Below are 25,624 nucleotides of genomic sequence, written 5' to 3'. Positions count from 1 at the left end.
CGGGCGGGGACAAACGAACAGGATTGGGTGAGTAAGCGCCCAAGCACAAATTCAAGGGGCGACTCACAAGAGCACTCGATCAACAAACATCCTCAACACCCCTCAACGTCCCCACCACCATCCACAACGCGAATCCACGCGTCGAACAGCATCTCACCGACAGAGACAACCCACCCAGCCGTGTTCACAACTCGGCCAACGTCCCAGACTGCCCTCGACGTTGAGCAAAACTTTCCGGCACGCGCCGTGGATTCAGTCTCCGCCTGAACGTGGCCCCTCACCCAGCGGTGGATCCGGAGCGTCAGGCCACCGGAGAGCATGAACGTAAGCAGCCGCATCTCGACATGTCAGAATATATCCTGACATATCCACTCAGAATCTCCTCCGCACCCTCACAGAGAGCCAGGTCGCCCACTCACCAGACCTCAGGCTCCTCCTCTCCAACGTAAGGGACATCAGAGTGCGTCGTCTGCTAATCCTCTAGGCATGCTGTGATGTTGACATTGTCCACGCACAGAGGCAGGGTGATGCCAAACTCACAGAACCCTTCTACGATGCTCTCGAGGACCTCTTGCACGACCTCCGCACCGTCACCATGGACAACCGTGACGCCGAGGCATTCCTCAAGCCCGTCTCCAAGTCAGACGTCCCAGACTACTACGAGGGTGCGTGTCTCGTCTTCCCACGCACTCCGCTAGGGGCTTTGGGTAGACACAACAACAGAAATCAGCGGCTGACTTGGTATCCGTACAGTGATCCAGCACCCAATGGATCTCCAGCAGATGCTCAAGAAGGTCAAGGCAAAGTCCTACAAGTCCAAGCGCGAGTTCAAGGACGACCTCGACCTCATCTGGTCCAACTGCTTCACCTACAACTCTGCCGAGGTGAGTCTCGCCTTCTTACCTCCTCTCTTGCCCATCTATCGCATTCCGCCGCATCCGTACCCGAGTAATCTAATCCAACAAACACCAGAACCACCCCCTCCGCCAATGCGCAATCCGCCTCAGAACCAAAGCCGAACACCTCCTCGCCAACATCACAGACCGCAAAGAGCGCCTCGACCCCACTCTCCCCTTCCCCACCACCACCGCCACTGCTACCCTCAACTCCATCTCCACATCCACATCAACCACATCCGCGCTCTTCCCCGGCAGCCGCGCCTCCACCCCCGGCGCAGCGCGCGGCGGCACCCCCACCCCGGGCGTCGCACAGCGTCGCATGGTCAACGGCTCCTCGGGCCCTGCCACCGGCGCGTCGAGCCACTCGCGGTCGAGGAGCAGAGCGGGATCAGGCACGAGTGCAACGGCCGCGAGCCTGTTTCCCGAGCGCGCGGGAAGACAGGCGGGCGCGAAGCGGCCGTCGTCGAATGGCGTTGGGGTCGGGGTTGCGTATACGAAGAGGCCGGAGACGCCGTTTGGCGATGCGCCTGCGCTCGTGCGCACGCCGGAAGGGATGGCGCTCTGGGCGGCGCTCGAGTTGGAGCGCGATGCGACGACGCTATCGCTCCCGGAGGAGAGGGCGAGGGTGAAGGCGCAGCTCATGCATTTTGCGCGCGGAGGCGATATTGCGTTCGGCAGTACGAATGGGACGGTGGTGAACGGGACAGCGGCGCTCGTGAACGGGATGGGCATCAAGATGGAGGTCGACGACGATGCGTATGGACGGCCAAAGAAGCGCGTGCGGCTCACGCCGCCCGAGTCTAGGATGGACGTGGACGGCGTCAGTCCCGTCGATCCCGATGATGCCGATAACGACGACGACGAGGCGGGCGAGCTGTGGTGGGCCGCCGTGCAGAACGATGTGCTGCGCGCGAACGCACTCCCGCCGCTGCCTAGCATCGCCTCTTCTTCCCTCCCGCCTTCTACCTCCTCCAAGCTCCGATCACCCCCATCTACATCCTCGAAACTCCAACACCCATTCACAACCCCCGTCAAATCCTCCCCATCCCCCGCTCTCCACATCGCCACATCAGGCGCATCAAAGCCCCCAATAAAGAAGAAGAAAACGAAGAAGCGCACCGCATCCAAATCCAAGTCCAAATCCAAATCCAAGGGAACGTCGAAGAAAGAAGACCCCGCCGCCACTCAGCAGAACCAAGACGGCCCCCCGCGCACGCTGCTCGCGCTCATGAACGGCAACATCCGCACGCTCAAGCGTGTCCGCCGGACACACGCCAAGTTCGCGGCGCTTAATGCGGCCACGGCGGCTGAGGACGCTGCTGCTGCCGCCGCCGCCTCTGCAGCTGCTGCAGCTGCCAACGGCGGTGCTGGGGTGCCTGGTGCTGGAGGGGGTGTTGCAACGGTCGCAGGCGCGGGGGTAGGAATGGGACTGGGAGGAATGGGAGGGCTGGGGGAGGAGCCGCCGGAGGTGGGCGAGGATCCGGATGCGGTGGATGATGAGCGGGTCGATCCGCGGCCGTGGAGGGTGCATATGCGCGGGGTGCCTGCGCCCGGCGTGAAGAGGGATACGGCTGGAGGCGAGGTGGACAGCGGACTGGGCAGGGAAGGCGAAGGTGAAGGAGAAAGGAGAAGGAAAGGGGAGGATGCGGATGTGGGCGAGGAGAACGCGAGCGAGTGTCTCAAGTGGATGAACGGGAAGGTGTTGGAGCATGTCGGGTTCCACGGTGCGTTCTGTGCTCGCGTTGTGCGCTGCATAACATTGGCCGCAGCTAGCTGACCGCACGTTCCTTTTTTCTCCCGCCCATCCGCTTCCGCCCATGTATCCTACGCACACACCACCGCCGTGCCCCGCCCACAGGCAGCTCACGCGTCGCACTCGACGTGCTCGCCGGCGTCGCGTCCGAGTACCTGCTCAACGTCGGGCGCACGCTGCGCTTCCTCGTGGACAAGTACGCGACGTCGATGACGCCCGAGGAGATCCTGCTGCACGCGCTGTTCGAGAGCGGCATCACGCGCGTGACAGACCTCGAGCGCTACATCCAGGACGACGTCGTCCGGTACGGCGCGCGGCTCGGCGATCTGGAGAAGAAGCTCGTCGGGGCGTATCGCGAGGCTGTGAGTCCCTTTTTCTTTTCTTCCTTCTCTCTCTCTTGCGCGTGGCGGCGATGGTGATGGCGATGTGCTGATGGATGCGAATTGTAGACGGCGGTGGAGGCGCTCGACGACGAGGCGCTCTTTGCGAACGCGGACGACGAGGAAGAGGAGAGCGCGTTTGTGATGGGCGGATTCACCGACGCGCTGGGCGACGACTTTCTCGGCCTGCGCGAGCTCGGTATCGCGGCGGAGCTCGGGCTCTCGGAGCTCAATGTCCCGCGCAAGCTGCTCAAGAGCAAGGCGAGGGCGGGCGCACGGGATGCTGCTTCGTGCGTGTTTTTTACTTGTCACTCTTTTCACCGGCTCGGGGGGCTGACAATACGATGACGATGGTTCAGGGCAAAACCGAAGGAACCACCCCCGCCGTATCCGCCCCCGCCCCCGCTTGTCCAGCTCAGCGCGCGCGCGGCGGACGATCAGATCGGGCTGCTCGGGCCGTACTACCATGGGCGCTTCGTGGCCGTTGCGCAGGCCCAGGCGGCGATGGCACCCCCGCCGATGCCCGTGGCGTTGCCTGGTCCTCCGATGCCCTATCTTCAGGGCTTGCCTGGGCCGTCGATACCCGGTATGCCGAGGTTACCGCCTCCGCCGAGTCTGGGTGGACTGCCAGGACCGACGCTTCCGACGCTGCCTTCTGCACCCGCCCCCGCACAGGCGCCGGCACCGGCACCAGACGCAGCAGATGGCGCCGACGCGGCCATGGACACGGCGTCCGACCACGACCAGGACACAGACACGGCGCTCGCGCTCGAGCGTGAGCTCGAGCTCTTCCAGGCGCGCGAGGAGGCCGCGGAGCGCGAGCGGCAGGCCGAGCGCGAGCGCGAAAGGGAACGGGAGAGGGAGCGGGAAAGACTTGTGTTGCCGGACGACGCGCCGCTGCCTGCGCAGGCGAAACTCGGGCCGCTCGGGCAGGTGCTTAAGCCCGCTGCGGGCGGCGCGGGCGGCGCGAGTAAGAAGAAGAAGGTGGCGACGGCAGCGGCGGTGCATGGGTCGGGGGCGGGGTCGTCTTCTGGGCCCGGGAATGGGGCCGGGGCGGTGAATGGGGAAGGGGGCGCATCTGGCTTACTGCCGCCGCCTGTGGTGCAGGTGCAGGAGCCAGGCATGGGAGGGGATGAGGTGCCAGTGGAGTCGGCGGGGATGTTTAGCGTTGCTCCTCAGGCTTCCAGTCACGCTAGTAGCGGGACAAACGGCGGGGGAGGGGGGAAGAAGAAAGCTAAGGTGGAGATGCCGCCTGTAATCGCTGCGAGTGCGTAGGCGCAGCCAACGGGCTCTTGCCACACATCCTTCTCGGTCTCCCATCAGCTCGTTGACGACCTGGCCTGGCCTTTGGGTTTGTTGGGGGGAGCATAAGGAGTCTCCCGGGTTGTATTATTGTTATTCTTCGCCCACAGCTATCTATCAGTACTCGCGTTCGCGCAGCCCTATAACCTCCTCTTCCGGAACTAGCACTATTCATCCATATTCCTCTTTTCTTTCTTTTTGGCACAAGGCTGTCTTGGATATCGACTATACCTACCCTACCACACATTTGTAGCTACTATTCACTCGTGTTAACCCATACAAGATACAGCTCCTTGAGTTGTTGTATGTCCATCCCATGCCCATGCACGTGAGCTGATGATACATAGGTGATTTGGATTTCGATGAGCAATCGGATCTGAAGAATGCATGAACGCCATGCGCTCGTAGGGCGTTGGCGTGAATATAGCGGGTCCACGTAGTATGGAACATATGTGCCAGTTGGAAAGGCAGCTTGAAAGGCATGCAACTTCCAAGTCACAGCTACACATTTTGAACCTGCTAACTCTTCTGGATAATGTGCAAGTCTTCAATTTGACTGTCGGAAAACCTTAGACTGTGTCGTCAAACTGTGAACTATGGCATGTGCTACAAACATTGTGTGGCTTAAGACCATAAACCGTTGAGGCCGGTGTGTTTACGCGAGGGCGTGGCTTGTTGCAGCATCCATTGGTATATCCCTGATGGTGGGTTTGTTGATTAAAATTCATTCCTCCGTGAGCACAAGTTAGTAATGTAGTATAAAATAATGACATGCAGGATTCGATGAGTAGTGGAGTATAATTTAAAAGCCAAAGAAAGCAGAGTGCAGCACTTGCAAGTAACGTAACGAGTATTAACAAGTAAACGAAACCACGCTCCGGTGTCCACCGAACTCGCGCACGAGCGCCCTCATGATGCGCACGACCATCACGCATACAGCGCATCCATCTCAACCTTGCCTAGCGGCCGATCGCTCGTCCCGGCGCGGCACACCTCGTCATCATCGCACCACTCCTCCCTGTCATCCCCATACACACTCCCACTCCCGTTTGCACTCGCACCCGCACTCCCATTCGCCCCCCTGTACTGGTTCTCATACCACGCATCGCTCCACACGTTCTTCGAGCGCCCCTTGTGTCCCCACCACAGCCGCTCGTTCTCGTCTTCGCCCGTGGGCCACTCGTCGACGAGATTGGCGAGTGTCTGGATGTGCCCGTATGCGGCTGGTTGCGGTCCCTTGGGATGGCGCAGCGCGATACGGGTGATGATGGAGGCGAGGAGGGCGAGGGCGAGGGTAAAGTTCCAGATCTGGGGTGGGATGTTAGATGGTGATGTCAGTATAGGAGGGAGCGTAAGGCAGAGGAGAAGAAGGACAGACGGATAACAGAGGGTAAGGAATGGGTGCAAGGAGGGTATCGTACCTGCAGGGAGCCGATCTCGATGGAGTACCCGATGATAGGCACAGTTTGGTTGTTTACAGTCTCGGTGGACGGGACGAGGGCGAGGATGAAGATGAGGTTGAACAGCCAGTCTTTTCATCCCTGGCAGTCAGTCACGCACAGAAGAGGCGCAAATGAGCAACTCACGAAGAACAGGCTTGACAGCGAACAGCAGCATCGTCGGCCAGCTTGCAAGCGTCGTCTCCACGATGGTCAACTGAGGCTTCACACCGAGAGCCTCGCCCGCCTTGCGCCAGATCGTCTCGTCCTGAATTGTGTTCACGACGACCTCGAGGAGATGCAGCGCGAGCGTGAGCCAACCCTGGCCTAGCAGCAGGGGCAGGTAGAAGAAGACCCAGAATGTGGTCGTCAGGTGGTCCGTCGACCCGTTCACGAACGTGAGCAACGGCGGGTTATAGCTGTAGTTCGCATCCGACGGGAGCGTGTTGTTTCCTGTGCTCTTCGCCAACGCGTCCGAGTCGTAAGATGCAAGGAACGTCCACTGGAACGGCCCGTTGTCGTTCCAGGATGAGCCGGTGCGCACGCGCCAGAAGATCGTCCCGCCCCAGACCGTGTACCCTGCCACGAGCACCCATAAAGCCATCACGGCGACGCGCACGCCCCTGCGCGCTTGCCAGGCTGACGGCTGCCGTCGCGCAGGCATCATCGGGTGCGCCTTGCCCTGCCCCTCGGTGGCATGGACAACCGAACACATGCTCCTGCTAGGCACATGCATAAGCTGCGAATGATGCACAAGCGCCGCAGCGGTATCGAGTGCAGTCGACGACCACGTGAGAATGCGCGTACGGATGAGCGACACGGCCGCGACGGTCGCCTGCAGCAGGACGCAGAGCGCGGCGACGAGCAGCGGGAAGCTCGACACGGTCACGATCCCCGCGTCGCTCTGCACGGCGAGGGAGGAGCTCACGAAGGCGAGGACCATTGTCGTCGCCATGAGCGCGTTCGCGAGCGCGCCGTTCGGCCCGATCCACCGCCGCTCGCGCGTATAGGTGAACAGCCGGATGTTGGTGTTGAACACGAGCCGCCGCTCGGCCGCAAGCGCGGAGCGCAGGGCGGTTGAGTGCGCGAATCCGGTGCATTCGGTGCAGATGGTGAGGGTGGTGGTGAGGCAGAGTGTGAGGAGCTCGGCGGATGCGCTGCTCGACGGGCGGCTGATCGTGCCTGCGAGCGAGTTGGACGGTTGCGCAAAGGCGAGGACGACGCCAGCGGCCATGAGGGCCAGGCCGAGGATGACAGAGACGACGAGCCCTGCGACTGCGTATAGCTCCGATAGCTTCTCTTGGGCGTGGTGCGGTCCATAGGAGTGGAGGTCAACCTCGCCCTTCGAGTTCTGGGACTCGAGGCGGGCATCGCTCGGCATCGTGGGCGACGAAGATGAGGGGAGGGGAACAAGGGACTCTGGCGCTCGGGGAGGCCCAGGTACTGCGGGGGCGTGCATCCAGCTGTCAATCTTCAGGGCTGTTCTGGTGTCAAAAGTGACAGTGGAGGTTTCTCAACGAGGCGAGCGACGTGATTCGGGTACCTCGGTATTTGCCTCCTTTGCCGTCAGCTTTACGACACGAGCAAACCACCGCGTAAGTTTTCTATCCTTTAATCGGTGATAAATCCCCGCGTATATGCATGCACCTCACCGCGCCCATGGAGCGAAAGCAGGAGTTAGAGAGCTGGTTCATCCTGATCGGAGGCAGTGGTCAAGCGCTCACTGGTCGCAACGAGGCCAAGGTCTTGCTCCGAGTTGTCAAACTGCTCGTAAACAACGCGCGTTATCCTTTGGATCATGTTCTACTTGTTCCACACACTGATTCACGACCAGTAACGCCATCCTTGAAGATTGATCCTGAGCGCACTGAGTGTCTGAGTCCTGTCCCTCGTGTTGTGGTCTGTTGTGGTAAAGGTTGGTCTACAGCACAGCCACAGGTTTGAGCTCGGCGCGACATATCCGAAAGGGGATTTCCGACAAAGAGCCCGCCGCGCCTCCCGATGACCTAACAAGCCTGCATCGCGACCGTGACAGGACAGCCTTGTCCACAGCAATTTCCATCCTCCACCCTTTGTCTTTCCCTTCTCAAGCTCACCTTACGACCACACGCTCAAGCTACCAACCATCACTATTAGACATGGCAGGAAACTACTCGGGAGTGCGTATCTCGCCGCATCATCACTTGATGTCAACAACTAAGAACGCTGATCCCAGTATGGTGCCCCATCCGGCCCACCACCTGCTTACAGCGACGGCTACGGGGGCGGATACGCACCGCAGCAGCCGTACTATCCTCCCGGATCCATCGAAGAACAGTAAGTCGTATCTCCCAAGCTGTGTCGAACCGGCATTGAGCAAGGTCTTGCCAGGGCTGCACGATGGTTTCAAATTGTCAATACCAACAACGACGAAAGCGTGTCAACGGACGAGTTGCGTCGGTATCATCTCATTATGAAACACGCTATGCGTTCTTAATCAACATGCGTTCACAGGAAAGTCTCTTGTTAGTACTAAAGGATTGCGTGCGTAGCCGTTGCATCCCTGGCCGAATCATGCTCAACTGCTTCGCCCACTATAGCATTCGATCCAGAGATAATCAAGATGCTATTGAACATGTTTGTACGTATTTCTGGTCTTTCTGTGCGATGTTATCTTATTTTCACACAGGATGTTGACCACAGCGGAACCATGAACATGCAGGAGGTAGGAACGCGCTCAACGATCAGACGTTTGCATGTTTTACCAAGTGACTTATCACGCCTTAGTTTCAAGGACTCTTCAAGTACATATCGGTTCGTTGTTTGACTACTAGGCTCGAATCTGCCCCTGATCCTCACACGACCCTATGTAGGATTGGCAAAAGATCTTTGCGCAATTCGACCGCGACAACTCAGGTAGTATGCAACGAGGAGAGTTCCAAGCCGCTCTTCACGCATTTGGGTCCGTCCACGAACGCTTCCACCACATCACATCGTGCACCACTCACCGCAAACCCCAGATTCACACTAGCCTCAGACCCACGCCTCCTCCACCTCGCCATGTGCAAATACGGTAAGCACCTCCACTCACCCGCGCCCCGCGATCACACACGAACATCACAGCCACCCCGCCCTTCCGCGCTCAAGTCGGCGATACGCCCGACATCAAGTTCGACCAGTTCATCCGTGCGTGCGTCGCGCTGCGGCACGCGACCGATGCGTTCGTCCGCCGGAGTGGGCGTCCGCCGATGCAGGAGTTCGGTGGTGGGCCTGTTCCTTCCGGGCAGGGTGGTGGACTCGGTGGGCAGGCGACGATGAACTATGCGGAGTTCTTGGAGATTTTCTTGGCGCTTCCGTGAATGTGGGAGGTATTCTTTTTACCTTTTTGACAATGCAGTGTATCGATTCGATGTGTACTAAATATGCCATCCCATGCGAGCTTGCGTACATCGCATCTCACCGCGCATCCGGCATCCGGTCTTGTGTTGAACGATGCGGTCCTGAAAGGGGACGTGTGGCAAAGCCAAAATGGCAGATCCGCAACTACCGAGCTCCTTCGATAAGGATGTTAGAACTCCCAGAAGGATCATCGCCAAGGAATTGTGACACATAGAAGAGGTGCTTGAGCTCGATTTTCATTCTTAAAGTGGAGGTAACGGACATGAGTTAAACCCAACAACGACTGAAAACCGAGGACATACGATTCTAAGTCTCTGTGATGGTGGTTGCCTTTCCCAAACTCAGGCATAAACGCTGGATTTCTGGGCCTGTACGCTCAATAGAAGTGGTGTTAATGCTAAAAGGCTGTGATGGGCATTTTTATGCATAAAGTACTTTGAGAAAACAAGTTCAGTACTAGTAGCGTAAGCGAGTCAAACGAGGACCAAACGAGAGCTGCAACCGACCTTCTCTAGAGGTAAGGCCCGCGTGACGGGCCGTCAAATAGCCGGATGGCGTGTGATTGCTTGCTAAGATGACCAAAAGTACTGGCGCTCAAGTGGGGCGCACGGCGCACTCCACTGCGCCGGGGAGGGGTTGCGGAGCTGAATTAATTTCTAAAGCCTGAGGTGGACGGCCATAACTGACTCATCCTATCCTACCTGCACCCAAAACCACCTGTCACCGCCAGCGACCTCAACGCAAGATTATGCGCTAGTACAGACGTAGCTTGGTAGGTCGTTTCTCGCCGATGGGACTGACATGCTCGACCCCGAAGATGTTCTAGCACACAGGGATATTCCGAGGGGTCTTCATGACTCTAGCGTAACCTTCCGGATGCCGTCCGTGCCGCAGGAGGGATCGGCCACTGCCCACTTGGGCTCAACTTTTTCTGCAACACATGCCTCGTTGATGAGTACACAACCCCAATCTTAAACATCTCACGGATAGGAGGCCAATTGTTGCAATAAATGATGATGCGCCGGCAAGACGAGGGTTCGGCGTGATGGTCGTTCAGAACGTTCAACCCCCCGCGTCTTCCAGCTCTGCTCGCGTTTTCTTCGGCATCACCCCCCACTCCCGGAATCAAACCTTGTCACAAATTCAGCTACGTTTTTATATCATCCCCTATGTTTGAATTTTTACCGCATGCATCAGCATGTTGTGCGTAGAATCGAATATATGCGCATCTACCAGCAGCCGGTAGCCGAGACAATCAAATTCCCGAGTGGCCAGCAAATTGCAATATCGTAGTATGCGCTCCTCCGATGGATGTTGCGCCCGGTCAGTTTGCTCGAGCTTCTGTGCAAAGCTGACCTCTTCGGGTATAGCCGGTGATACTCTACGCAGCAGTTTGCTCTTGCACAGTTGCTTATTCCAAGGTCCCCCGTCTCTGACTAAGACTTGAGATGAAGGCTCGCCGGTGGGATAGCGCAATACTAAGTTTTGATAAAGAGTCTACCCGGCTATTCTGTGCGGGAGGCTCCGGCTCGATCCTCTTCGTATGTATATGCAGCAATGCCGACTGGCAACGGGGCTCGCGGAAAATTCTGAGAGATTCTGGGCCTTGTCAGCCTCGGTTGCCTACCCGTAAAGGTAACATACATCATGCATCACGTCGGCTTCTCAATGACGATGAGGACCTGTTTTACCTTGCGCCCTTAAACTGTTCGCTAGACCTGCTCCTTCCCTGCGGTGTCCTTACACTCATACAAACTCGTTACCCTTCCCCCGCGTTGTCCCGCTTTGGTCTCACGATTCCCCAATCGCATAGCACACAATCGTCTTCGCCCTGCCTCACAATGAACAACAACATGAACACCACCGATTGGGACTCGATTTTCGAGTTCATCGCAGAGCCCATGAGCTTCGAACAGACCGACCTTCCCGAAGCGTCTGCCGTCAACATGCAGAACGCAACTGTACCACCACCCCAAGTCCCAACGCCTCCGCCGAGCACTCTCCTCCCTTCCCCATTACCCCTGCCGAACAACGCGCAAGTCCAAGGCCCCCATTTCAACACTGCATCGCAAGGAAGTGGGCCCACGGTGGAGGAAAACAGGATGGTTTCCGTCTCGACAACCTTCTTTCCCGGCTCCCAGACACACATATCCCCTCCGGACCTCATCATCATCTCCTCCGACTCCATTTTCTTCTACGTCGAGTCGACCATCTTACTCAACGCCTCATCCAACGCGTTTGGTGGTCTTTTCCCACTATCCGCAGGACATCAAAGTAGCGATGCCGGCCCGATTGTGGTGGTCCCAGAACACTCCGCTGTCCTCGATGTCATCCTTCACACCGTTTACGACATGTCATGCTCTCATCATTCCCCCTCGTTCGACTCGCTATCAGCTGGTGTAACAGCATTCTCCAAGTACGGCTTGTCTATTCCCAGGTACATCGCTCCTTCGACCCCGTTATACTCCCTCCTCCTTTCACATGCACCCCTGCGCCCGCTCGATCTGTACGCTCTGGCAGCACAGTACGACCTCCACGATCTAGCCGCTCCCACCTCGTCGCACCTTCTTTCCTTGTCTCTTCCGTCTCTTAGCGACGATGTGGCAGACCGGATTGGCTCGCGATACCTTAAGCGCCTGTTCTTCCTGCACCTCGGACGCACCGACGCATTGAAGCGCATCCTCCTGCAACCCCCGCATCCGCACGCGCCAACGCTAACGTGTAGCTTTGAAGATCAAGGTCGAGTCTCGCGAGCGTGGGCGCTTGCGTCTGCATACCTCGCTTGGGACGCGAGACCAGGTGAGCATCAGGACGTCCTCCACAGTGTACTAGTATATCCGGCTCAGATTCATTTGCACTTAGATCTATCGATGGTTGCGTTGCAGGCAGCTCTGGCGCCGTTGGGCGAGAAGGTGCGGTGCAGCCTGTGTCGTGAGGGGCTCCAGGAGCGGCTAAAGAATGTCATTACGGAGTGGTCTATCGTTAAAGTGAGTCGATGACTCTTTGCATTGATGGCATAACTGAAGATCTGCAGAGGACAATCTGAACATCTTAAATTCATTCATCGAAACCGATATCCAACCCTCTACTAGTGAATTCTTCTGTAAAGTTGAGTACCCCTGATACACGACGATGCGCAATATCAGCTCGCGCCATCTTATTTTCGCTGTGTTTTTTCTTCTTTCTATATTTTTCATCAACTGTTGTACCGCTGACCCACCCTCTGTTCCAACATAACACACGCATTTTCCCAGATATGTGTATTTCTCGATACCATCTTGATTACCATTGATTCCCGACTTGCGACGCAAGTTAAGCGCTTTCCTGACCTTCTCTGTACTATCACAGCACCGACCCTGTTCCACGTGTACTCATAGTCTCATATATGTCACTACCCAGACCATCTTCGACGCTTACATATATAATGTATATGTTAACGTTGACCGCAACTTGATGTCGCTTCTAACTGCGAACGAAAACCCCGTGCAGAGCACACGGCGTGACGGTTAGTCTTTTTCAAAAGCGGCAGTTGTAAGAACTTGAAGGTGCCGCTAGGTCTACAACGTCCCGACGGCTTGAATGCGAGCCGTTGCATGAACGGTATAGAGAGGACACCTACAAAGACTCGGACGTGGTCAACTCCGAGAGTGCTTACTAACTTAGGCGCAACAGTACAACGCTTCTGTGTGGAGCGGCCAACTCGTTATAGAAAGTCCCGGGCCCCTGCTCATCCTTTACGCCAACGTCCCCGGCTCGGACCCGAGTGTATGAAGGGCGCAATAATTACTCTGTAGCAGAGGGCTCCGGCGGCTCAACATATACACATCGGATGGACTCAAAGTTTCAACCAATTTGCAACCAACCACCTGCTTAGTGGTCGGATGAAATAGTGGTTCTGCGACCAATCTGCAACCTTCTGGACTTAGCTTTTCGAATGCGCCGAGATATAAGAACTCGACAAGGACCCCTCTATATTCTTTCTCCCCTCTCTCGTTCATTCCTCTCGAAGAACGTTGCATGTCTACCATTGGAGAAACCGCTGACTGGGACTCTGTACTCCATTCTATGATTGTGGCAGAAAGCTTACGAATTGAACAACTGCCCGAGGCCGTGCTTTCACTATCCGAGGACTCTGGCTCTGGGACAGCAACCGTACCTCAACTACCAACGCCTCCGCCAAGCACACTCTTGCCTACTCCCTTTCCCTTGGCTCCTTTACGCCATATCTCTACTACTGAACCCGAAACTACCACAAATGAGCACGTTGCAGACGAAGAAACAATTATTGCCGTTTCGACAACTTTCTTCCCTGGCGCTCCGATTCACCCGCTACCTCCTGATACTTTTCTCGTCTCCTCAGATTCAATATATTTCTTCATTAGCTCCGTCATTCTACTCAACGCTTCTTCGAATGCGTTCGATGATCTGCTCACGCCGACCCTTGGAAGGCAGAGCGTAGGCGCCGGAAAAGTGGTGAGCCTCACGGAACACTCTGCTGTCGTTAACGTCGTCCTTCATGCCGTTTACGACAGGCCGTGTTCCCACCATTCACCTGCTTTCGAGTCGCTGGCAGCCGCAGTGGAAACAATGCCCAAGTATGGTCTATCCCCCTACACATATGTCGCACCGATGACCCCGCTTTACTCTCTTTTCTTGATGCATGCACCTCTGCGTGCGCTTGACCTGTATGCTCTGGCCGCCAAGCACAATCTCCATGACCTCGCCGTGCCGACGTCATCTCACCTTCTATCCTTGGCTCTGCCATCTCTTACTGAGGACATAGCGGAGCAGATCGATGCGATATATCTCAAGCGATTGTTCGTGCTGCACATGAGCCGCACGGAGGCTCTGAAGCGCATCCTGAAGCCACCAGGCCCACACCCGCACGCGCCGACCGCGTCTTGCAATTTTGACGATCAGAAAAGGGTCGCGCGTGCGTGGCTGCTTGCCTCTTCGTACCTTGCGTGGAATGTTACACCAGGTACGCAATCGCATGTTCGAATTTGTTTCCGTCTCACTGACGAATCCGAAGACTTATCAGCAGGTGCGATCGAAACGGCACTGGCGCCCTTGCAGGAGTCTGTATCGTGCACCTTATGTCGACATACCCTCAAAGAGCACCTTAGGACCGTCATCGTGCAGTGGTCCATGGTAAAAGTGAGTGAACTCTTCTTTTTATGTCAGTGTTCTTACTGATACCATGCGTAGAGCACAATCTGAGCATGATCGTGATTTCTCGGCCACACCCAAAAATACCACGGGGGAACACGCACAAAGGCTACTGTATCATATAACCTACATTCGGGACTCCATTTGCATTTTCTTATTTGCTTCATATAACATCGCTGTGAGTAGTTGCCTTCATCACCGCATTTTCCTCGAATGCTGACAGCGGTCGAAACACTGTTCTCCCTCAGTCGATCTCATATTCAGACACAATCGCATTCTTACTTTCTTGGTTATCAAAAGGTCGTACGTGACGGTTCATTAACAAGGCATTTTGATTGGATATTCCCCCAACTATACACGCACACCATGAGGCATGGGTTTTCGGCTCATCAGGCTACGTTATTTAAATTCCAAGATATCCCCACTAGCTCTTTCCTTTGCGTGGTTTACCCCCTATATCATTTCCCTGGGCGTATGATGCGTCCACTGTATCCCGTAGATAGCACATGACATCTCAATCAGTTTTGGGTTAGCAGGTTGGCACCTTCATGATTCACCTGGGATAAACAACAAGGCGTAGCGTGTGCCGGAAGTACCCATATTTGTCTACATGCAATCTACATATGACCTGCTCATTCAATTCTAAGACGAGGAAAAGGAAGTTGAGACTCAGATATTGTCCCGAGTAGGTAAAACTGGAAATTCTCAGAAAAAGAGCTGACCATCTGGGGGCGAAACTGACATTATTTTCATAGTTTCTATACACTGACTACTTTCCTCACCGCTACCTCATATAAAGTTCGCAATGCAATCTAAAGAGTGTACCTGAATCCACTCCAGCGATCACCCTTCTCGCGCCTGGCGTCCTCGACGGTCGCAAAGCGCCCGTTCACTTCGTGGCCGCCAGGGATGCCGTTTATGATCTCGTCGCGTTCGCCCCTGTCGCGCCGAGCGTTCTCCATCTTCAGCACGATGATGTACCATAGCGTAGAGACCAGTCCGATGCCGATGTACATCAGGACAATACCGTGACCGAGTGGGTACCACGGCGTCTGGTTGGCTCTGTAGACGTTGGAGCTGACTGCGCCTTGAAGGATGCCCCTGCGGTAATGATCGAAGTTAGAATTGGCGGTCAGTCTGTAAGGCAGTAAACGTACAGTGAGACTACCATAGCCATGGTCACACTTCGTTTGTACGTTCCTTCTACATTGTTTCCTACCCATGCCCTGGATTGATGTCAGTCAGAACTCGCCGAAGGATAAAGAATAGCAACTAGCATTGTATTTGCTATAATCAACGTGGGTTAGCGAACGGATTCGAATATTCAGGGGTGAGCGTGCACTCACATATGCATGGATAGATGCCGCTAAATCCACGCGCCGTTAGCCAAGGGTGTGATGAAGTCTTACATGACGGTTACCTGGCTGAGAGGTACACGGCAACATACGACAACGTCGCATTTCTGGAGGCAATCAGGATGATGTACCCGGCTGCACCTTCAAGGACTTCAGTCAAGCGTATGCGTGAATCTGCTGGTTTGCTTACTTATGGACAGGCAAGTGCTTGTTACGGTGCTATATGAATAATTGCTGTAACTCCGAGTGATAGAGCTTACAAATTCCACCATCCGCGGTTCCCGTACCGGTCTGCGAGATAACTCACGCCGCATGTAAAGATACATGCCATGACGTAGACAGGGACGGTCAGTAAATTTGCGGGGGTTGCTTTGTAACCTTTGGAGAACAAGGGCTTGGCGTTAGGGTGAGAACATGAGCAGACCAAGACAAAAAACATACCGAGCTATGGATATACGAGAATACCAATGAGATCACTATACCAAGAGGTGGAGTACCATGACGTACCTCGCTGATAATACTTGGTAGAAACAAGGAAAATGCGTACAGCGGCATACCGCTACCAGCAAAGATGACGACTGACTCAACAATCGTAAGCTTCCAGCCAGCATAAACGTCAAGGACGGGGCTTACTGCCGAGGTATGTATAGGGGTCGGAAAGACTTTGCTTCACCGCTTTCCAGTCGAAGTTCTCTCCCGTCACGCCCATTTGCTTATCCTCCTGTAGTCTGCGGATGACAAAGACCTGCTCGGCTTCGGTGAGAAACTTGGCGTCGTTAGGGAAATCAACGATGATCCAGAACGAAAGAATGCCGAGAACGATGGTGGCGAGGCCTTCAATGATGAAAATCCATGCCCAGCCTGCTTTGCCTCCGAGCCCATCCATTTCGGCGATGGCGACCTATAACAAAACGATGATGAAGGAGAGTCACGACGTTTGGAGAGGCATGCTCACGGCCAGTAATCCGCCGAATGCTCCTGAAACTGTAGCAGCCGAAAAGAAGATAGACGCGCGAAGGCCGAACTCAGATCGTTTGTACCAGCTGTGAAACTGGTTAGACTGTCGATGCAGCCGTCACGGCCTCCTACGCACCAGGAAAGGTAGTAGTTGACGCCAGGGTAAATTCCAGCCTCGAAGGCGCCGACCCACCAGCGTACAGCTATTGGACAAGGTTAATCAACTCATACGACTGCTGTGAAGGATGTTTACTCATTAAGCCACCGTAGTTGTGCACGAGTCCTTGGGTTGTCTACAGCAGCTGTTAGACGTATGACGGGAAGACAATTGAGGCGCTTACCATGGCAATTCCCCAAAATACCATTAGAGTGGAAAACCAAACCGAAGGTTTCAAGCGCCTTAACATGAGGTTCGAGGGTAGCTAAACGTACTAATCATTGGCCACGCTAATTCCGGGAAATGTGTAGGCAAGACACGTACCTCGAAGGCAGCGAAAGAGAAGAAAAAGATCGTCAGAGCGAGGAGGTACTGGGTGTCGGTAATGTTTAGATCCTTCTCCATGTTGTAGAGCTGTGTAAAGGTTATGTGTCAACACGATGGCGCATATACTGTATACACTAAGTATAACTCACTCTGGCATTACCGATACTAGAACGGTCCAGGAAGCAGAACAGATATAGTAGGGCTGGCCATGGAATCGTCCTCCAGTCGAGCTTGCGTATGAGCTTGCGCTCGTTGATGTTGGACGTGTCCACCTCCGGGCGGTAAAGACTACTCTTCTCATCCTCGGTGCCAAGTTCGACTTCCCGTTCCGAAGAGTTGTCCTTTCCCAAAGAGGGAGGGTTTGAGCGCCCTACTGGAGACGTCATTGTGTCGGTACTCCTCTGCACTCGGATGGCGATGGCAAGGAAGAAGAAAGTGCGACTCGAACTCAAGCCCCATCTGGGCAAAGAAGCTGATAAGACGAACGCGGGATTCTCCACGGTCCATGAGGAATGATGGACCCCGGACCAAAAATGAGACGTAGCCACAGGGGTGGAGTTGCGAAAAGCAGACCGGCAAGTGCGCAATGTACCGTGGAAGATAAACGATACCACGGCATGGCCTTCAAATCAGAAGCGTGCAACGGGCTTGGCTCTGAAGGTATTGGCTGTTCCTATGCAAAAGTCAATGGTTCGAGGTAGGAATATCAACGCACGTACTTTGTCTCTCTCCGTACATTCAGGACGATCGTATCCTTGCTTGATCACAGCCGATATCTGTTTGGAATGTCATATCAGTGAGGTCACAGGTGGGCCGTCACCGGCCGGCCTGCGAGATGTCGTCTTCGGGCGCCTACTGGCGCCTTATGTCCGAGCACATGCAACACTCGCGCAAGTCTTGACGGTATATTTAGACCATACGAACGACTTGCAGTACACAAAGCACTGCAATAAAGAATCAAAAAATGTCAGTATGTCTGCTGAGTACCATATGCCACGCAGGGAAACTGCTTTCCTTTCTATAAACGAGTCGCAAGCGAGTCGCCTTAGGGAGAGGTAAATATACACCCTGAGAATAGAAGTGTTGCGTCAATCAACGCCATCCATAGCTGCAGAATCCTCATCGCTCAGAGAGGTAGTTTCTCACAGGTAGCGTGGGATGGCTAGTGGACGGAGTGTGCATGTGTCATTGGAGGGTTGCGTCGGGTCGGGGACTCGGAGACTCGTATGTTTTGGTTTTGTTTACTCCTGTTGCGATGGCGTTAGCAACGCCAACAGGTAAACAAGGCCAAATATGTAATCCATTTGCTCCCCCTCACCAAACCGTCTTACTTTAAGCATATACGCGTAGTAGGCGACGATCAGTTGCATCTCATTTCAAGCCATCCACCATATCCTTGAGCAGGTTTGATCTACGCCTAATGTGGACGACTTGACAACAAGGTTAACTCTGACGGAAATGCGGAGAGGTCGAAAGCGTGTTGGTTTAGAAAGGCAGATATCGGAAAGACGGTGGAAGCGCAAATGTCACTTTACGATATGGCCGGCTGGAAAGAACACCGTCTATTGACACAAGGTTCGTTCCTATGAAATACATCAGGCTTGTGTCGCATCAAACTTTTTATTCCGAAGGGCAGATCTAAGCGCGCGACGAGGTTTTCTGCGGGGATTCTCAACCCGATCACCACTTCCGTGGGGTGCCCGAAGTGTTGGAACTTTAGGCAAAATAGATGGCCCCACGGCTCTACCACTACCTCATGCCACTGGGAGGGCTAAGGGGAAGTAGGTATTCGACAGACGTCGAAGGTCGTGTCCCTAACTGCGCGTGTCGCTTACGCCTTCATAGAATCATAGTGAGTGGAGTACATATGACGTTATGAACTCACCGCTAACGAAGGATTGTTCCTTCTGAAACCACATTAGCGATTTAGCAACGAGAAGCTCGTCGCATCTCCACCGTTATAAGAGCGACCCACGTCTTGGATATATTTACGATGTCTTCCCCAACCTATCGTCTCTCTCGTGCATCATGCCCTGGACACGGCCAGTGAAGACCTGGCAAAGCCCTTACACAACTCCTTACAATCTTATGAAAGACAGTACGGATCAGCCATCCGCCGTTAGGGAGAAGGCGCACCTGGAGTCGCTCTCCCAGCCCCATCCACCCTTCTCAAACAACTGGTGATTGTAGTTCTACGCCTCTCCCGCATCTTCGAGCTGAATTAGCCATACAACAGGACCAAGAGGATTCTGACAATCTATGCACTGGTCATCATGACAACCCTCGTTTATTTCAACCTTTTCCCACCCCCCGAACCCTCTGGGCACTATGTCACTTCGAACGACACTTCCGATCCACATTTCGGTGACATCCTTGAGCACCCACCTGGCGAGGTTTACGCCCACCATCTCGACAAGCAACCCCGGCCATGGCCTGTGTCTGATGCCGCCGCTGGCAACGTGGCGCAAGATTCCTCACTTGAAGCTACGGCTTCAGTTGCGCTGTCGGATGGAAGTGAGGGGGTTTCTAGTGAATCGGTTTTCGGAAGCCCTCGTGGCGGCTCCCGAGATCCCGGAGTAGATGAAACATCCGATCGGTTTTCTCCACTTTCGAGTCTTGGCTCGGACGACGACAACGCTAAGCGCGCTTCGGAATCAACATTTGCCGATGACTCCGCACCTGGAGGCGTCCCTAACTCCAACCAGAACACGCGTCAAGCAGTCCTTGAGCGCGACTTCGAGAAGACGTTCGCACAAATCTTCGCTGAGTCCCACGAGAAAGACGCATTGGAGGAGTCGGAGGAGTCGACGCTCGTTTTCAATAGATGGGAGCTTCAGAGGATATGGCTATGGGAAATTCTGAGCGGGCACCATCCGAGTAGCGTCAAAGGTGAGTCTTGCTTATTCGTGTACAGTGTATGTCTTAACACCTTGGATTAGTCCCCCGGCAAATTGGGCTTCGATCACATCCCGCGAATCCGGCTCTGCCACGCCCGAAGAAGGATGCGAGTTCGCGTTATCGCGCGTACGAATCGATCGTCATGAACACTCGCGGAACTGGACCTCAGAGGATATACGAGCAACTTCACAGCGCGTTGGGCGTCACTTATCCGCCACGTCCGGTGTCAGGAGGGGTTATTGACATGGACGTCGTTATGGAGCACTGCGCGTATTCGCAGGGCAAGGTGCGCTTTGTGTCACTATGTTCAGTATAAGCTAACTTACCCGACCTTAAGTACGTCCGCGATTGTCTTGAGATGCTTCGCTCTGGCGCTGGGCTGGACGATGGCCGGCAGCTTCGCCGTGGCAAGACCGGAGACTGGCAGTACATCTACAGGGAGCAGGAGCAGGAGACCCCTTCGAAGCGAGTAGATATGCCTGCCTTGAAGTCACGAGTCGTGAATACTGGCCTCATTCGAAAGAAGGATGCCGAGTGGGAATCGCCCCTGGTACTTCCCGAACCTCTAGTATACACACCGCACACCAACAACCAGTCTCCTTGTAACCCCGAAAATCCTCGCATTCTTCATATGTTCTGGACCGGCTCGTTCACCGACTCGCCATACTCCTCTTTGCTATCTTGGTTATACACGCAGAACCTGGGTCTACACCAGCCAAGCGATGCGTCTGCCTCTGAGAACATCTGTCGCCCGCAGTTTTGGATGTGGATTAACCCAGGCCCAGCGGGAGCGCTGCCGAATCCGTCGGCGATGGATGACATGCTCGAGAGTCTACGCTCGAACCCTTGGTCGGCGCCTTTCCTACACCCCCGCTTCAACGATATCATCCAGTTCAAGCTATGGAACACGACCGAGCAGCTCGACTCTATCCCAGAACTCCGGGACGAGTGGCGACGACACAGAGACGCTTTGCTGAACTCGAATGGGCGCGTCATCGACATCAAAGCCGGTGACCAGAAGGTCGGCTCGGACTCGGCGGACTCGTACGATCGGGGATCTGTCGTGCTTTCGGATATGGTGCGCTTCATTCTGCTACACCGGTTCGGTGGGATATATGTCGACGCGGACACGATATTCCTCCGTGACTGGGAGGAGTTGTGGGGCTGGACGGGTGCGTTCGCGTACCGGTGGTCGCATCTGGAGGCGTACAACACCGCCGTCCTCAGGATGAACAAAGAGTCTGCCATCGGATCGTTTGTTCTTCGTACTGCGCTACGCAATGACATGGACTTCCACCCGAAGAAGATTTGGCGCTATCTCAAGGACGCGCATCTTGATGGCCTGCTACTCCGCGCGCCGGACGCGCTCTTTGACTCTGCCTGGCTGAACACGGATAGGTTGCAGCTAGATCGCCCTCCTCAGCCTTTATTCAGGAGGTGAGCCTACCTCCCAGTCTTCCGTTCGACCGTGGCTTACCGTTGCGTCTACAGTTTTGCTCAGTTCTTCGATACCCCCACCAACGCGAGCGGTGCCCCACTGACGCTTGGATTTGAGGGTTTCTTCAGGGGCGCATACTCGTATCACTTCCACAACTTCTGGTACGTAGTCCGACTTCATCTATGCCCAATGGGCCGCTTATCAATCACCTTTAGGTGGAAACCATTCGATCCCGCACGGAACTGGCCTGACCTGGGCTCTCGCTTCATGGCCGGAGAGATCGTGGCTCGTGGTGCCGCGAACCCAGACCTCGACCCGGATGAATGGGACGACCTGTTGTCAGACGACAAGACGGACCTGGACTGGGCTACTGTACTCAAGCGTACTTTCGAGTCATTCGTTCGAGGCGAGCGCCCAAATATGTACGGCGAGTGGATCAGGTGGTAACCCGCGAGATTGAGGCAAAATACGTACGGATTTTAGCAATCATACCCTACTACCATAGTAACAACAGTATATAATATCTTACTACTTAGTACATAGAAGCTTGCAGCCATGCGAGGAGTTGAAGGCCTATAATATAGTAGAATCGAAAAGATGATGCCGCGGGCGTGAACATTGACACGTGATTGCATACGAGACCAGAACTTCAACCGCAATTGCCGGCTGCTGGTCTCTTCGTCTCTCTCCATCTCCTCTCTCGACTGGCAGGCCGGTCGCAGGTTTTCATCCTCAGCTCGCCTCATCATCCCTTCATTCTCACTGGTAAGTAACTAAACCCTTCCTCAAATCCTTGGACCGCAAGTTTGGAGGATGTACGCACGGGTTATCAGTGCTCTCCTTTCGCTCTTGCTTGCCGTTCGCCCATGGTTCGTCGACCTCGCTTATCACACGGACATCTTCCTTCTCGGATCCTCCTTGCTATTTAACACTGTGAAACCTACCGTGGATGTCTCTCCGCCGCCTTTGGTCCTTTCCGACCACGGCTTACCGCTTTTCTCGGGATACGCGGCGCTTGACCCCCTGTTCAGTCCGCATGCGGAGTGCTTGCCATGCGATCCTTCTGATCCAGACAGTCCTCGCTGCTACTTTGAAAGCGTCTATTTCAACCGCAGCCTGCGTGTCAACCCACGGAAAGCTCTCTACACGCTCTTTACCGAACGCCTGCACTCCTTCAGTGGGGGCGCTGATCCACTGGGCTCTCTCCCCTTCGATATGCGTCTTGACCCCCAGGTCTCCATAGCTCTAGCCCTTGTCTTCGCGCTCTCCGCAGTCTGGACGCTCTTGTTCAGTGTCGCGGGTGCAATGCATGCGTTCTCTATGTCGGGCTGGTGGCAAAATTACGTGTCGTCTACGCATCCTACCCTGGACGTCCCGGATTCTTCGGATACTCATCTGTCGCACCTTACTCAGAGCCTGCTTTCTGTTCCCCCAACATCAGGTTTAGGTGGCGACAGAACTCAAGGTGGTTCGAAGGATGCCATCGCGAGACTTACCGAAACCTCGGACAGTAACTCTGGTCGACAGGGAAGATGTCAGTGGGAAGGATCACCCCTTGATACTTCTGTTCTTTCGGCTGCACTCTCTACTCCAGGCATTAGTCCGCGTCAACCTTGGTCACTCGCGCCAGCTGCTTCCATTGAAGAGCTCCATACACACATGCATCTCTTCTCTCCAAACGTTGGCAACCGTAGCTCCGACTCTGAGCTGGTACCGGAAAGGTGTCCCGGGAGTGGCGACGGGTCACCTGATTCTGGTTATAACCGCAATGAAGTCTCAACTTGTCCTAGTCGTAAGGCATCCGCAAACAGCGCACGAGGCGAGGTGGGAGCACGACCGTTGCCGACCTCTCCCTCCCTTACGGTCAACCCCAACGATGACTTTTGGATGGACGCCGTGAACGACCCAGACTTCGCGCCGCGGTTATCGCCTCGCTCGGACGGTACGATCAGCAATCCCGGCTCGGCGAAGAAGTCCGGTCGACCGGGCCGATACCGGCCTGAGAAGCGTGTTGGTTTTGCCTTGACCAACCAACACACACGCTCGCAATCCCTCGATAGCTCAGCTACTAGCAGGTACGCTTGGTTCTTTTGTGCTTTTTAGACGTCTGATATCTGACACGTTACTTATGCTGTATCGCAATGTGCAGCCCATCTCCCTCTCCACGCAATCCATCTCTCCTTCCAATCGTCTCTGGACCTCGTAGGTACGCAAAGTACGTCCCTCCCCATCGACGCGTGGAGGGTGAAATCAAGTGGACCACTGCTTCTCCTGGGCCTCATGGGCTTTATCTCGGCGAAGGTTCCGCACGATCAACGTGGACGCCGCTCGACCTTGAGCCGCCCCGTTCAAACCTCATTGCGCTTACCGACTTACTTAGTGCTGCGCGGTCTGGTGGTCAGCTGGATATGGAGGTAGCAGGAGATGATAGCGAGGGCGAGGAGTGGAAGGGCTGCGATGCTAGTCCTCCTGACTGGAGAAATCATCGGCGGTCTACGAGCTTGTTCATGTGAGTGGTGATGCGCTGGGCGTTGGCTGTGTCATTCTTTTTATAACATTGCTATTACGCTCGCCTCATTCAAGTTTACGCGTCGTTTTGTACAATTGTGTTCCGTTTAATCGCTTTGAATAGACTCATAACTACCACACCGGTGAGGATGTTTATGATATATCTCGTGCACAGGTATTTGACGGAATGCACCTCCGTAGGTGCGCCTATGTCTCCGTGCAGTGTCAGTTCTACCATGTTTGAAGTGAGTTTCCATGTGGAAGGTTGCTTCATCATTTTTTCCGATCAATGTGGCTCCACCTCGGCGTCTAGATTGTAGACATTTTGATGGATATAGCAGTTTTGGGAATACGGTTATAGTAAAGTAACCAGTGCTCGACGACGAAGGGAGGATCTTGCAGTTAAGCTCCACCATTGTTATCAGTGTTCCTATTACAGCCCCTTTCCGTAGGGTCGTGATCAATCCGGGCGCCCTTCGTATGTTTCATGCCTTAATATGCAGTGCACATAAGTAGCCTTATAGTGCACACACTCCCGCAACCTCTAGCGAACAATCTTCGACGTGACCAGCTCCCAGCGGGTTGAAGACACCCTCGGAATGAGTTTAGTTGAGAAATACGCCAGCTTTGTGAGTGAATGGTAATGTACGATGACTTGTTGCAACGTCTCACCCCGAAGGAGCAATATCCTGTTAATAGAGCGTTCTCGCAGCGTTGGCGCTATGCTAGCCACTGGTTGCTGGCGTTTTCTGTCACGTACCTTCTCGGTCTAGCTGCCCTCAATATCGCTCTAGTAGGTGAGTATATACTATTCAAGCCTTAGCATGCTAGGTTGAGCTCATGCTAAAAGATAGGCTATGACATTGTCGTGGTGATGTCCGATAGTTTCAATACTACACAAGATCTGTCGTGGACTTTGTCATGGAAAGACCAAAGTCACGGCTGCCAGTCTCACATCTTTCAAGCGGGAGATTCATTCAGAACTAATATCTCTGTTTTCACATATAGCATATACAATGTCATGTTGCCATCAGTATCAGCGAAGGACTCGTATGGTCCTCAAGGGAGCTTTGCTTACTCGGGTAACTCGCTGGCTGAATGCGATGTAACCGCCGTAGAGCTCGTTATTCTGCCCGGTGATAGGTCGGTTGAAGCCAACGTAAGTTCGTAGATGCCCGTCAGATGCATTCAATTAACTATCATGAAGGTAGCTATTACTTGCTCAAGCCTGGGTTTCGAAGCAAGTACGTCATGGACTTACACAAACTGGAGACCATTCGGAACCTTGTCACCATCGACGTTCCCTGAACATAGCTTAGCACGGGTTATACTTGATGTTTTGCATGGGTTTGGGCGTACGTTGAGCAGCCAAACTCTTGATCACTCAAAACTGAACGTATTTCAGGCGACGCGTACAAGCCGATTTACCATCGGCGATATGTATCCAGAAACAGTGATCCGCCTAGCCAGCTGTACAAGGTCACTGCCTTGTTTATGCCATCTTGCCCGACCTGCAACAACGAGACTCCAATTATTCCTATCACCTGGTACAACGCCATTGCACTCTCCGACCTCAGCATTGTAGCAGATCTGGCCAACTATCAGAAAATAGTGGAAGCTGAACCATTGACGTTGCAAAACATGGCCCAAGTGTTATATGCGGC

At 54.5% G+C, this 25,624-nt stretch overlaps 7 protein-coding genes across 7 annotated transcripts; 6 read left to right on the top strand and 1 right to left on the bottom strand.

The window, feature by feature from the left end:
• Window positions 1-129: 129 nt before the first annotated feature.
• On the top strand, window positions 130-4,762 carry CONPUDRAFT_105498 (uncharacterized protein). Its single transcript, XM_007771222.1, has 8 exons — window positions 130-324; window positions 377-460; window positions 518-665; window positions 754-884; window positions 973-2,623; window positions 2,758-3,014; window positions 3,102-3,322; window positions 3,392-4,762. The coding sequence occupies exons 1-8, from the start codon at window positions 319-321 to the stop codon at window positions 4,305-4,307; spliced, it is 3,414 nt and encodes a 1,137-aa protein (XP_007769412.1). The 5' UTR covers window positions 130-318; the 3' UTR covers window positions 4,308-4,762.
• A 3,046-nt stretch (window positions 4,763-7,808) lies between these two features.
• CONPUDRAFT_82699 (EF-hand) lies at window positions 7,809-9,186 on the top strand. Its single transcript, XM_007771221.1, has 10 exons — window positions 7,809-7,932; window positions 7,989-8,089; window positions 8,144-8,208; window positions 8,267-8,296; window positions 8,353-8,393; window positions 8,442-8,477; window positions 8,540-8,566; window positions 8,626-8,714; window positions 8,773-8,825; window positions 8,876-9,186. Exons 1-10 carry the CDS (start codon window positions 7,912-7,914, stop codon window positions 9,109-9,111), a joined length of 699 nt encoding a protein of 232 aa, XP_007769411.1. The 5' UTR covers window positions 7,809-7,911; the 3' UTR covers window positions 9,112-9,186.
• Window positions 9,187-11,244: 2,058 nt separating this feature from the next.
• CONPUDRAFT_125253 (uncharacterized protein) lies at window positions 11,245-12,618 on the top strand. Its single transcript, XM_007771220.1, has 3 exons — window positions 11,245-11,950; window positions 12,014-12,138; window positions 12,186-12,618. The coding sequence occupies exons 1-3, from the start codon at window positions 11,254-11,256 to the stop codon at window positions 12,195-12,197; spliced, it is 834 nt and encodes a 277-aa protein (XP_007769410.1). The 5' UTR covers window positions 11,245-11,253; the 3' UTR covers window positions 12,198-12,618.
• Window positions 12,619-13,168: 550 nt separating this feature from the next.
• On the top strand, window positions 13,169-14,371 carry CONPUDRAFT_154491 (uncharacterized protein; the record flags this gene model as incomplete). Its single annotated transcript, XM_007771219.1, has 3 exons — window positions 13,169-14,132; window positions 14,196-14,308; window positions 14,360-14,371. 3 exons carry the CDS (start codon window positions 13,169-13,171, stop codon window positions 14,369-14,371), a joined length of 1,089 nt encoding a protein of 362 aa, XP_007769409.1.
• A 679-nt stretch (window positions 14,372-15,050) lies between these two features.
• CONPUDRAFT_105491 (MFS general substrate transporter) lies at window positions 15,051-18,301 on the bottom strand. Its single transcript, XM_007771218.1, has 17 exons — window positions 18,263-18,301; window positions 18,131-18,184; window positions 17,266-18,060; window positions 17,114-17,203; window positions 16,974-17,054; window positions 16,886-16,925; window positions 16,769-16,835; window positions 16,631-16,718; window positions 16,309-16,576; window positions 16,179-16,253; window positions 15,936-16,053; window positions 15,866-15,882; window positions 15,741-15,816; window positions 15,667-15,686; window positions 15,598-15,607; window positions 15,478-15,546; window positions 15,051-15,421 (listed from the first exon to the last, which is right to left on the bottom strand). The coding sequence occupies exons 3-17, from the start codon at window positions 17,500-17,502 to the stop codon at window positions 15,133-15,135; spliced, it is 1,545 nt and encodes a 514-aa protein (XP_007769408.1). The 5' UTR covers window positions 17,503-18,060; window positions 18,131-18,184; window positions 18,263-18,301; the 3' UTR covers window positions 15,051-15,132.
• A 171-nt stretch (window positions 18,302-18,472) lies between these two features.
• CONPUDRAFT_137658 (uncharacterized protein) lies at window positions 18,473-22,002 on the top strand. The gene is made up of 8 exons (XM_007771217.1): window positions 18,473-18,691; window positions 18,748-18,968; window positions 19,039-19,296; window positions 19,353-20,005; window positions 20,056-20,300; window positions 20,352-21,451; window positions 21,506-21,613; window positions 21,668-22,002. Exons 3-8 carry the CDS (start codon window positions 19,145-19,147, stop codon window positions 21,897-21,899), a joined length of 2,490 nt encoding a protein of 829 aa, XP_007769407.1. The 5' UTR covers window positions 18,473-18,691; window positions 18,748-18,968; window positions 19,039-19,144; the 3' UTR covers window positions 21,900-22,002.
• Window positions 22,003-22,162: 160 nt separating this feature from the next.
• On the top strand, window positions 22,163-23,965 carry CONPUDRAFT_165975 (uncharacterized protein; the record flags this gene model as incomplete). Its single annotated transcript, XM_007771216.1, has 2 exons — window positions 22,163-23,527; window positions 23,602-23,965. Exons 1-2 carry the CDS (start codon window positions 22,266-22,268, stop codon window positions 23,963-23,965), a joined length of 1,626 nt encoding a protein of 541 aa, XP_007769406.1. The 5' UTR covers window positions 22,163-22,265.
• Window positions 23,966-25,624: the final 1,659 nt, after the last annotated feature.

Source organism: Coniophora puteana (assembly GCF_000271625.1).
Source record: "Coniophora puteana RWD-64-598 SS2 unplaced genomic scaffold CONPUscaffold_7, whole genome shotgun sequence".
Lineage (NCBI taxonomy): Eukaryota > Fungi > Basidiomycota > Agaricomycetes > Boletales > Coniophoraceae > Coniophora > Coniophora puteana.
This window is presented reverse-complemented; position numbering and strand designations above follow the sequence as displayed.